The 12,308-nt window shown below is 44.7% G+C and overlaps 1 protein-coding gene across 1 annotated transcript; it reads right to left on the bottom strand.

The window, feature by feature from the left end:
* Positions 1–357: 357 nt before the first annotated feature.
* NUF2 (NUF2, NDC80 kinetochore complex component) lies at positions 358–11,931 on the bottom strand. The gene is made up of 12 exons (XM_010137521.1): positions 11,856–11,931; positions 10,707–10,783; positions 10,000–10,061; positions 9,301–9,398; positions 8,667–8,740; positions 6,842–6,938; positions 6,234–6,296; positions 5,345–5,482; positions 4,301–4,441; positions 3,334–3,509; positions 1,599–1,734; positions 358–651 (listed from the first exon to the last, which is right to left on the bottom strand). The coding sequence occupies exons 1-12, from the start codon at positions 11,913–11,915 to the stop codon at positions 502–504; spliced, it is 1,272 nt and encodes a 423-aa protein (XP_010135823.1). The 5' UTR covers positions 11,916–11,931; the 3' UTR covers positions 358–501.
* Positions 11,932–12,308: the final 377 nt, after the last annotated feature.

Here is a 12,308-nt window from a genome sequence, read left to right as displayed (position 1 = left end):
GCTCTTGAGCGTTACCAGTCACCAATATTTGTTACAAGAGTGATCTGGCATTGACGTGGATGCTACTGCCCCATCAGGATTCAATCTTCGCTGAATAACGGCAGCCAGTAATCGCTGGTTACTGACCTATCGGAGAGCGTGTCCATTCAGGCCAGAGCACAGCGCCAGGCCTTCCCAGATCGAAGCCTGAAGAACAGTTTCAACAAAAAGCAGGATTCTGTCTAAATGCCAAGCAATTTGGTGTTGGCAAGACTTGCATTACTACCACTAAAACCAGACACTGACTGAAATAACACCCAGAGGCTCGAACAAGCGTTTTCTCATCCACATTAGCGAGCTCACAACACCAGGGTCTGTCTAGAAAGCTAGATGTGTGCCGACACGTTCTTTGAGAAAGCTGGCTTTTGCCTGCAACAGTTATCCATCCCATGAAAAGCACAAGCTCTTGAGTTCAGATACAAGGATAAAAGTAATGGAAGCGGAATACAAGTGATGACAGGTCTAAGCACTGTCTTCAGAAGTCTGAACTTTAAGTAGACCCTTCTTCAGTTCAGCAATTTTCTCTTCTCTCGCGTCTGCGTAACTCTTTGCTGTGTTAATGAGAGACTCATGACGCTTCTCCAACCCAGCCTTCAGGTTTAGGTATATCTCCTACAAAGACAAGAGGAAGGGGGGGAAGCAATCAGCAAAGTTAACATTTATGCTTTGCAGGGATATAAATGAGAGTGGGCTGGTGGGCTCACATGATGTCAAAGGTACCTCATCCTTGGCTTAAGCAGCAGCATTAACAGAACACAGGAGAGTTACAAAACATCAAAAGAATACGAGCAGCCACAAGCAGAATCCCAGTATTAAGATTCTGTTTTAACACAGTGGTGACAATATTAAGGTCAAACACCAGCGCTAGCCCAGTACTCGCACTGCTCTGCCCCATTCTGGGTTAACCTTAGTCACTAAGTCTCCTGCACTGTGACTGCAACCACTGTCCTCCCAGCACGGACAGTACTTCAGGGATGAACAGGCAGGATAGACTGTGACCCCCTACACCCAATCTGTCAGGATCTCTGCCTCTTTCCAAAGCTGAGCTGGACAGACATCTCCTGAAATCCTAGGAAGGGTTTGTGACATGGCACGTGGTCCTGTGTTTGAGGGAGACTGGTGAGAGAATTGCAGTACCGCTCATTACTACAACATGAACATAAAGCCTCACAGGTCTGGTCCCAGAGGCCAAACAAAGGAAAGAAAATCCAGCTGCTTAGAGCTGGAACTACCATGACCCAAAAATGGACATCACAGAACTAGCACAGTATCTGCTACAGGCACTGGGGGGAAGGCCTCCCAAAATACCAAGCAATCACACCATTCCAGAGTCCTGTCTCGGGTCTGCGCAGCCCCCTTCTCTGGAGGTGTATCGATGGCCCACGGGAGATACGAACAACCCAGTGGAACCACCAGCAGGAAGTGCTCTCCTCCCCATTAGCCACCTGTGCAGCCTACTCATTTTTAGGACCTATAAGTGATTCCTTTATCTCCACAGCCCGAGTTAAAAATCACTTCTGAGGACACCAAACAGGGTTCCTTTAGGGAAAACCCCTCACCTTGGCTTTCATCTCTTCTTTTTCAGCATTCTCCTTCAGCTGCTGAATTTTGAACCTCGTCTGTTGGATCTCCTTGTGAATGGCCGTCACTTTATCATACACAGCACCCCTCTTCTCCTGAACTCTGTTACAATACCTAAAGGTAGGAGGAAAAAAGTTATTACTGAACCATTCGATTAATTCCAGATTAAGCCTGACACCATCCCAAGCAAAGTTTACATTTTATGAGCATGAAACTTGCTTGGAAATCTGTCCAACTCTTAAACGAGACCAACTTAGGTACAAGAAGCTAAATTCAAAGAGGAGTTAGAGAAGTATGTTGAAGATTCTCAGCTGCTGCCAATCAAGGCAACTCAACCAACTCCAGTGGAACCAACCCAACAGCAGAACACTGCATCTTCTTGCCTTTGAGTGACACAGAGGTGTCAGCAGAGACCCCTGCCTAAAGGCCAGCTGCCAGACAAGGTTACAGCCAATACAGCTGCACCTGATATTTCAGCATCACTGCAAATCACACGTTTTCCTTAGACCCAGATGCCCTCCCATCAAGTTAGAGCTCAAATCCCACCCATCTACACCTACCAGTTTATATAAGCATTTGCACCATAATTACAATTGGAACTGGGTCAGCTGCTTTCTCTAAAGAACGGATGAAACTGTTCATGCTCAGCAAGAGCCTACCTACATCTTCCTACCTCAAGGGAACAGTCAGGACACACTCACCTATTCACCAGCAAAAACCTCTTGTTTTCAAACAAAGGTTAAGTCCCTTCCCCTCTTGCTTATCAAAGCATCTAATTTCATCACTCAAGGGAAACATCCAACACATTAAAATCAGAAAAATTTGCAGCAACTTAACATAAAGGAGCATTTGTTCATATTATTTTCATTTTTTATTTGGAAGGGAAAGTAGCTTTCAATCTCCTTCAGCGAGTCCAATCTGCTCAGTTTTGCCCAGTGAGGGGCAAAGGAAGCCGGGGAATCTTGCTGCCATTCCACACACCACACAAGCCTTATCTTAGCTGACTCTCTCAGCTACGTGGGAAAAGCTCTCTTCCATCACACTTCATCTACTCAATAGTTCCATACTCCCTTTCCTAGCCGTGTACCAAACCCAATGGTATATGATAACCTTCTCCACAACAGTTCAGCAATTCTGATCTCACAGTGACCTCGTGACGCTGCAGAAGCGGCTGCTGTGCTGTAAACACTGCCTTGCAACTTGCCGTTAGCGTGTGGTAGGAAGGAAGAGGGGCTAGGAGGCTTTGATCAAATGACACTTTTCCTTTTGTTTTAGAAGCATCATGTCAGGATAATACTCCTCTGAGATACGAGCCCCATTTCCCCATGGGTCTTGAACATCTTTGATAATGAGCAAAAGTGGCAAGGGAAATTATGAAAAATTCATGAAAGGCAAATGGGGCTTTGTTGAAGTCTGATAAGTTGGGAAATTATCCCAATGTGACATTCTCTTTAAGAAGATAAAAGAATCAAGAATAAGCATTATAAATTAAATTAGTGCTCCAATAAAAGAACTGCTGTCAAGTCACATTGCAATTATTGATTTGAGACCCCAAGTCCCTGCCTGCAGCGTTACTGGTCTTCACACAAAGCTACCCCACATCGCTCATTTTCTTCTCACTGCTGAGCTACACATTTGTACCAGACATGAACTTCGGCAACACGTAACGAAGACATAAAGTAGCATCGGGCAGAAACATCAATTCATCCCTACTCAAACACAGTGTGCTTATATTGCTCGACATCTTCACGCTTCTTTTTTATCCTTATTTCAGCTGTAGAGAGCTTCTCGTGCTTGGCAGTGACCAGTCTCTTTAAGGACATTTCATCTGTCTTCCCCTTCTTCAGCTCTATCTGAGCACTCTCAAGCTGGTCCTCCAGATTTCTGACCTAGAGGACATAATTATTGAAATAAATTAAATGGGGGACAAAAATAATCCAAACAGCAGTTAGTTCATTACAATTAGAACTAGCTTTCTGCTCTTTCAAGATCCGATTGCTAATTAATTCTCCCAGTTTAATCCCAGTTTTAGTCTTTATCTGATTTTTATATACATCAAGGACAGAGACAGGGTGCCATCGCCTAGAATGATTTTCAGAAGTTACTATGAGTTCTGCGATAGCTCTTTGCCACAGGTAATTTGAACACGTTATACAAATGCCCCAAATGACTGCGTAACATTTTTAAATGCCAATAACTGCGTTCTCCCAAAACCAAGTAGCAAACAGCAAGGTACTGTACGGTGACAAACATTTCATCAGGGAAATGCTCCCTTATAATATTAATAAAGGTGCTTAAGACATGACTCTTCTTGAAGTAGGAATTTTTTGCTCTCTAGGCAGAAAAAACTGAATCTCACTCTTCCATCACTTCCTACCAGCCACCCCAAGACAGCTCAAACTATTTGAGATCCAGTTTCTATAGCAAAAAAGGCATTGACTATTAAAAGAGGGTCACTATTCATTATATTCAATATATTAAAGGGGTCAATAGCTCATTAGCTATTGGCACGCAAAGCAGCAGCTATATTTTTGAGAATGAGATGTTGAAGTTATCACGAGTCTTTCTTTTGGGGCAAGAGGAGAGACAGGAACATTCAAGACAGACACTTCTTGATGAACACCCGTGTTGCTTAGACATTAAGTTCTCCCTAACTGGACATACTTTGGATAACACAAACCTCTGATAAAACATTGGCCAGTGTCTCCACATTTGCTCCCTGTCTTTCCATCTTCTTTTGATATAACTGCACCTCCAACTGGCATGCTGGCAGAACTTCAACCAGGTCTCTGTAGCTTTCATATTTCTCAATGACTTCTTGCTTTAGAGAAAAGACTCAGCAGTTCAGCAGCTCAGCAGTTATTTTGTATAATATTAATGCATATTTGTATCCATTCCCTCAATACATACTAGAACTAATATTTAGTAGTTACTGAGATGACATCTTCAGCTTGTAAAAAAGCATTTACTTGGAAAGCGCAGGAAAACTGGCATGCCAGTGTTTCACACTGCATTGCAACAAGAGCTTTTCGGACAGAAGAAAAAGCTGTACAGAGAAAAAATTCTATACTGGTAAAACAGGAGTTATGTAAAGCATCATAAAAGCAATGTCAGGAATTACAGCAATAAAGTTTACACCTTTGGAACCAAAATACCTAGGGAGACAAAAAGTTAAGCCCTGATCATGAACTATGAATGTTTAAACACTGGACATCACTATAAAAGAACCAAGCAGAAGCTAGGAACGGAACTCAATGTTCAGCACGCAAGTAGAGAGCGCCATCGACTCCAGAAACAGAGATGGTGCCAGAGACACTACGAACCACATGTTCTGAACCCAAGGACATCAGCGAGCTGCCAAAATACTACCATTTCTTGAGAGCAGACAGGCACAATATAGATTCAAGAGTCCTGCACCTCGTTTCACAAATAAAGTTACCCACCAAGGACAAAGCAGCAGTGACTGCAGTCCTGCTTCTCAAAAAACAAAACAAGACTCCCACCACAAAACCAAGCCACCAGCACAAACAGAACATCAACAAACCACCCCCAGAGCCAACCTTCGGTTTCCCCTGGAATCGTGATTTTTCTCTGAAGTTGTGATTTCATTTCAGACTAACCACTGATCTGTTGATTTTTGACTAGAAGTACAAGTCATTCAAGAAGCAGTTCTAGGTGCTCTTTCGAACAGAACCCCTCCCGTGCAGACAGCTGAAAACCTCACCTTGGATTTCTTGAGTTTCTTAACAGTCTCTTTCATCAATTCCTTGTAATTTTTCAGTTCCTCTGGACTCTCCACAATTTTTGATTTCAGCTGCTCTTGTTCTTCTTTCAAAGTGGCCATTGTCACTTTAAGCTCATTCTGGTTATCGACACAAACACACTTTCAATATTGGGTGAGCAAAGAGGAATTGCCAAGATCCTGGCAAACCGTGCTTATGTCTAGACAGGTTCTTTTCCCTGTTTCAAGTTACTCCTCATCAGGAAGTTTGTTTTAAAACTAAATTCCTCTGAGCAGCACTGACATTCCCAATCAAAGCAGTTAAGCCCATTTCACTCCCCGAATGTGCTCACAGGGCTGCAACACCGAATCACAAGACCAGCATTACCCTGAAAAAGCTGCCAGCTAACACACATCACCAGCAGCTCTCTCCTCCAGAACCCCTCCCCTAGGGCACCCGAGGCCGTCACTGCAGGGTTCAGAGCCAGCCGCACCAACCTGGTAGAAAAGCAACGAGCTTCCTGTGCAACCCCTCAAAAAACCTCCTGTTTCCTCCCCGCTGGGTCAGCGGCTGCCTCATTAGCCACTCCGGGCACTTAAGCCCGCACCATCTCAGAAGTCTGGATTTCTCATCTGTTAAAGATCAGCTTCCTGACCACAGACAGCTTTACATTGTAGAGCTGCGTATTTACAGTTAAGGGCAAAACAAGCTACTGCAGTAAAGCTTCCACGGGAGAGGAAAAATTAAGCCAAATAATTTTTTTTAGAAAACAAATAATCACTACCTGAATGTTACCTGGCTCCAAGAATAATTTGACTCTAGAAAGTGAGATGATCTATTAATTGTTCTGAGATGCAAGCTACGGCCTACACCCAATGTAGAGGTGCTTACCAGTTTCCGGGTACTCTCTGCCATATCTGACTTCTTCTGTGAAATCACTTCTTGCAAGGCTGTCTAAAAAAAAAGCAACGAATTTTAAATAAGCATCTCTACAATTGCTACCTCCTTTGCCCTTCTACCTACAAGAGAAATCCCACTTATGGTCTCGGAGTGCCACAACCAGCAGACGAAATTGCAGCCTGTAAGATTGAAAAGGCAGGGAAGGAGAAGGTTGTTGCATAAGTCACTGGGAGCACTGGGGATGCAGCCAGCAGCAGGTAACTAGGATCAGAGGTAAGAGACAGACTATGTCTCTTCTTACTGACCCTGGCAGTTACAACTGAGCAATAACACAGGTATCTCCCAAGCCACTGGAGCAGTGAGTGCAGTTCAGAGAGCTGAACACACCTTTGTATTCCCCCATTTCAAGTACGTTTCACATCCCTTACAGTGAAATGAGTTGGTGCAAGTGGTTAGACAAGACGGTCTGTTGCAATTACCTTTTTTCAGTGTTTTTTATCCTTAGTAGAAGCAAGGGGAACAAAAATCAGCAGAAATAAGGAAGACCCATGATCAGAAGCCATAGCAGCATTTCAGAGAAATATATAACGAGATCATACTTGCTTCCGACGATAGTCTTGCCGTAGCAGTTGCTCCAGGTCTCGGATATTATCTGTCAGCTGCTTGACCTCTGCTTGATGTTCAACCGGAATGGTGCTAAGCAGAAAATAAAGATATTTGAACAGTTTCAGCATCATTAGAGTCAGGTCAACAGAGCAGATCAAACAACCACTCTCTCCGAAGCGTTTACAAGCAGTAACTTTACATCTCAAATCAATACATCTTACGAGCAAAAGGGGAGTAAGATTTTGTAGTTGAAGCATACTCCAAAGAGCTATTTTGGCAAGAATTGGTACAAGCATAACAGACTAACTTTAAAGACCACGTTAAGCAAAGCACTAAAGAAGAACCCTTCTACTAATTTCATTTATGAAACGTGCATACTTGTATTCAGAGTAGACATATAGTTAACTAGAAGACAATGTCTAGCACGCACCAAGAGCGGCTATCAGAGAAAAGAAAACACTTTGTTTTGAAAGCTGTCTTGAAAACTAGCCACCTCTTCATCCTACTATCCACAAGCAAAACCAAAACTTCATGGTGCAAAGACACAGGCAGTAGGACTAAATGGCCTGAAATGGAGAATGGGGCAAACACGTCAAATAACTAAGGAAGACAACTTTACCCATCTGTGATGTTCAGGATGGGCTTCCCACAGCTATTGGAGAGATAAAGACAGAGCACTAAATACTAACAGCACAAAGTTTCACCGCAGTCTCCAACATGCAAAATACAGTATCCTCTCAGAGCAACCAAACACTCCAAAGTCACGTTTTCATCTTCTGCCAGCAACTCTTCTAGCTAACACCGATAGAGCTGCTGCCGCGACTGAGAGCACAACCCAGCAGCAACAGCTGCCTTATTTCCTGGGGAGGGCAAGGGCCAAAGGAGAAGTCAGGACTGCTCAGATTAGAAGTTCCTACAGTTGTTATCAAACAATTCCAACAAATCACACAGCTTAACTGCTAGGCTCCTGTCTAGGCAGCACATGTAGAATCACAGAATCTAGTGTAGGTTGAAAGAGACCTCTAAGATCATCAAGTCCAACCATTAACCTGACACCGCCAGGTCACCACTAAACCATGTCTCAGCACCACATCGACAGCCCTCCAGGGTTGGGGTTTCCACCACTGCCCTGGGCAGCTTGTTCACAAGCCCACAACCCTGTTTTTCCTAATATCCAGCCTAAATCTCCTGTGGCACAACTTGAGGCCATTTCCTCTCACCCTGTCTCTTGTTACTTGGGAGAAGAGACCGACCCCCACCTCTCTACAACCTCCTTTCAGGTAGCTGTAGAGAGCGATGCGGTCTCCCCTCAGCCGCCTCCTCTCCAGACTAAACAACCCCAGTTCCCTCAGCCACTTCTCATAGGACTCAGTTATGAGACCCTTCACCACCCTTCTCTGGACGTGCTCAAGCACCTCAATGTCCTTCTCAAAGCGAGAAGCCCAAAACCGGACACAGGATTCAAGATGTGGCCTCACCAGTGCTGAGTACAGGGGGACAATCACTTCCCTCCTCCTGCTGGCCACATACACTATTGCTGATACAAGCCAAGGACCCCGTTGGCCTTCTTGGCCACCTGGGCACACTGCTGGCTCATGCTCAGCTGTTGGCAACCAACACATCCAAGTCCTTTCCCTGTGGGCAGTTTCTAGCCACTCTTCCAAGCCTGTAGCATCGCAGGGGGGTGTCGTGACCCAGCACTTGGTCTTGTGGAACCTCATACAGCTGGCCTCAGCCCATCGATCCAGCCTGGGCAGATCACACGCACTGAAGAAGGAAAGCAGCACATCTCATTGCTTACTTACTCCTCATACTCACTTCAGTTTCTCCAGCTTCAGCACTGCCTCACGATTTGCTGTCTCCAGTTGCTGGTGTTTCTCCATAGCCGATTTCTGCAAATTAAATATTCAGAGAGATTTAATTTAGCAGAATACGACTTCTCTCTGGCTTCTGTCAGAGCCCTGTTTATCATCACCTCACATGAAATGCACCATCCTGAACTTCTGAGATATTCAGAAGAGGAGCCACCTGCAATTCTAGCTTCACCCCACTGACTGTTAGATCTATCTTTTCTCAAAACGATGTGAGGAGTTTAGCTCGCCAGGCTAAACTATCAAATCAATTACAGAAAAAAAACCTTCAGAAAACAGTAATAACTTGGTCACGCAGAAACCTTTACAGCACTGACAAGTTATCCACTCTTCTAAACGGACATGTTACCTCAAGGGCTTTGCAAGGGTTTTCCTTGCAGAGGGTTTATAACATGTGATATAGTTGTACAGGTTGATATAATATTAAACCGGTACCTTCCTGCATTACCCGGCTACATTTAAAATTCCAGTGTGTTATTTCAACATGCAGTTAAAAATCCACCACCTTTGTGCTCCCAGTTCTAGATTAATATTAACCACATGTCAGCAGGTATCTGCAGTAACATGGCGCCCAGTCTTACATAGCTCTGTTGCAGCTCCAGGTAGCTCTGGCGTCGGAATTCTCTGAAATTCACAAAGTTGAGGATGCCACTCAAGAAGCGCGCTGTCCTCTTTGTTTCTGAAAAGGGAGTTGCAAGCCATGACTATTCTGGTTTCCACATGCATTGCAACTGCATAGCAAAAGTTGGACAAAACATAATTCAAAGAGACAGAAATTACAAAACAAGGGAATCCAAATCAGTTGTTCTGCTGCTCACCTTGCAAAGATTTCACGGACTACACAAAAAGTAGAGGCAAGCTATGAACTTACGATGTCTCAGCAGTGCTACACAGTTTAACAAATGAAAACAGCACCTAGAAGAAAGACGACTAAGCTACAGCCTCCCATTAAAAAAGAATTCAGGCAGAAAGAGCGTCACCCTTTGACTGCAACTCTGCAGACAGAGCCTGACTGTAACCATCCAGCTAACTGGAGGCAGCAGTTGCAGCTGCGGGGACTTTTTGGTTCTATTCTGAGAAAGATGATTACAAAGATAAGACAGAGCCTTGTCTTGAAAGAGCGTGAAGTGAAAGAGTTCTGCAGAACAGCCTTTTCCAAGTCTTACCAGAACCACCACTGCTGGATATTGAGAAGGGTGAAGCAAACAGTCACTTCCTACACACATGTCAGTGACACTCACCGCCCCAGGAAACACAAAGGTTATAACGTGCCTACTTACTTGGGTTTAAAACATCAGCAATTTGGAAATCGTTAATCCGGCACACCGGGAGTAAGCGCTCCCTGCAAGGAAAACAAAATACAGCTGTGTCTGCAGTGACCAGGACTCAGGTTTTGTGCTGTACCTGTTTACTACAAGGCAGGTCTTGTCCTCTCATCCCACAGCAAGCACAAGACAACAGCAAGTCTCAGGAGAATAACACAGGACTCTGCGCATGGATCAGCGTTCAAAACCTGCGCTTTTACAGCATCTCACAAAGATTTCTACAGACAAAAATACCTTCAGAACAAATTTTCAGCTTAATTAGGGAACTCCTACACTTAACCGTCAGTCAGTTCTCCCCTTACAAGCGAAACGAAGCTGTAAGTCTAGCACTCACCTCATTCCAACAGCAACATCTACACAAAATTCAGACAGCAAACTCGAGATCCTTCTCCTGGGTGTAATGGTGACCCTCCAGCCATTCGAAATACAAATCTATGCTCCATCTTGGGGAGGCTGGATTATTTGGTTAACACATTAATTCCGACAAGACAGATGCCTGCTAAGGCTTTTACTCTACTGCGGTCCCCTGTTCACCTGCAAATTCCCCTTTGCTCGGAACCAACGAGCAGTGGGACCACCATCAGCAAAAAGCCCCACCACCTCTCGTACGTTGGACCTTCACAAGGAATAGCAACTGAACAGCTGTAGCATTCTCTACTTACATGTGAATATACAAATTACAGACGGGTAGAAAGCCTTCGAATATCTGTGGGTACGATATGTCACTGTTGACTGGCATCTAAAGAGTCAAGAGAGGCAATGCATAAGTAGAGAACACTTAAAAATACACGGGTTTGTTTCCACAACGTAATTCAAATAGGTTAAACACACTGAGGATGGTCTCTCCAGCCACAGGGAACGCGTTAGAGGCTGAAGAATGCTGCCGGGTTAATCGGCAGACTATTTTAAGTGTCAGTTTTGGCTGGTCAAAATGTAAAAAGACAACAATAACTAAAGCAGCAACATGAGAAACTCTAGAATTCAATCTAAACCCTGTTTTAATTTGTTCAAAACCAATGCAGAAGGACAGCCCCTGCACTGCGCACCAAGACACTCTTTAAACACCCTGAAATTCACCCACACAATTGTTTTAGGAAGAAAGGAAGGAGAAGGTAGTGGCACGTTGTCCCCTTTTTCTGATATCTTAAACCTCAGTATCCCAGCTAACACGACTGCCTGCAAGGAACTGAGTTATCTTGTGCACATGTGATCCTCCTCCCTTGTAGATTATCCAAAAAGGGCACAAGACGATGCTACTTATTCTTCCTTCCAGGAGTGAGTTCTTATCTAACAGAGACTGAAGATAAACGAAGTGTTAATCAACAAGGTACCAGTTAACCTCCAGCTGCCCTTCTCCTTCCTTTCCCCACAGTTAATGGGGAAGTGGAGACATCCAAACATTAAAAGCCACATTTATGTTCCTACTAGACCAACTAGACCTGCTAACGTCTCAGCAGAGACCCTCCTCCAGCCCACGAAGTCAGTGGGTATTTCAAGGCCAGAGATGGCATCCCTTTGTGAGCTTGCCCAGTCCCTCCGGACCCAGTGGACACTTCTAGCACTCGCAGCATCTCCGAGAAAAGAATTCAGAGCTGAACTGCAGAAGGAGAGGGCTCTCCACAGAGCCCTTCCGCACAGCCTGCAGTGCTGGCTGAGTTTCTAAGCTCCTGTTCATGCAATTACCACACACAAAACACAAAAAAAAGCTACTTGCCGTGAGCTAACAAAGAGGGACATACTTCAGCATCTAATTTACTAAGTGTGGTATCTTTTCCTTTCACATTTCATTACTCTTGTTGCTACAGACATACCATGTAGAAATGCTCCAGGCGGATTCCATACACCTTCTGCAGGATTCTCATGTAAATCATGTGTAAAACTTCAAGCTGCAGGAAGAAAGGCCATGAATCGGTATTCCACGTGTTTGGTTACTCAGTGCTCCCAGACTAGACCCTAGAAGTAGTTCTGCCTTTAACACGCAAAGACCAACTTCACTGCGCAGCCGCGACTGACGAGTTTTACCTCCCAACACCTGCACTAGCTCTGGCTGTCAGACCCACACAAGAACGACCGGGGCGGTGCAGGAAGGGGCTGCTTCTCACAGGGTGGGTTTAAAAGCCCTGGTTGATCGACTAAGCTCTGGAAACTATAACACTACGCCACACACAGCGGCTATTTTAACCTAGCTCCCCCAGAACCGAGAAAGCGGCACCGTCTGCCCGTTAATGAACGCGCCCCCTTCCCGGCGAGGTTCGAACGAGCCT

Source organism: Buceros rhinoceros, unplaced genomic scaffold, assembly GCF_000710305.1.
Source record: "Buceros rhinoceros silvestris isolate BGI_N320 unplaced genomic scaffold, ASM71030v1 scaffold5836, whole genome shotgun sequence".
Lineage (NCBI taxonomy): Eukaryota > Metazoa > Chordata > Aves > Bucerotiformes > Bucerotidae > Buceros > Buceros rhinoceros.
Note: the sequence above shows the minus strand (reverse complement) of the source record. Positions and strands in the feature narration are given on the sequence as shown.

Coding starts and splice junctions, on each gene's coding strand:
- NUF2 (XM_010137521.1), bottom strand. CDS start 11,915: ATGATTTACATGAGAATCCTGCAGAAGGTGTATGGAATCCGCCTGGAG. Junction 6,939..8,666: donor CTGAAGCTGGAGAAACTGAA/GTGAGTATGAGG, acceptor TTTTCTGCTTAG/CACCATTCCGGTTGAACATC. Junction 4,442..5,344: donor AGAAACTCAAGAAATCCAAG/GTGAGGTTTTCA, acceptor TTTTCTCTAAAG/CAAGAAGTCATTGAGAAATA.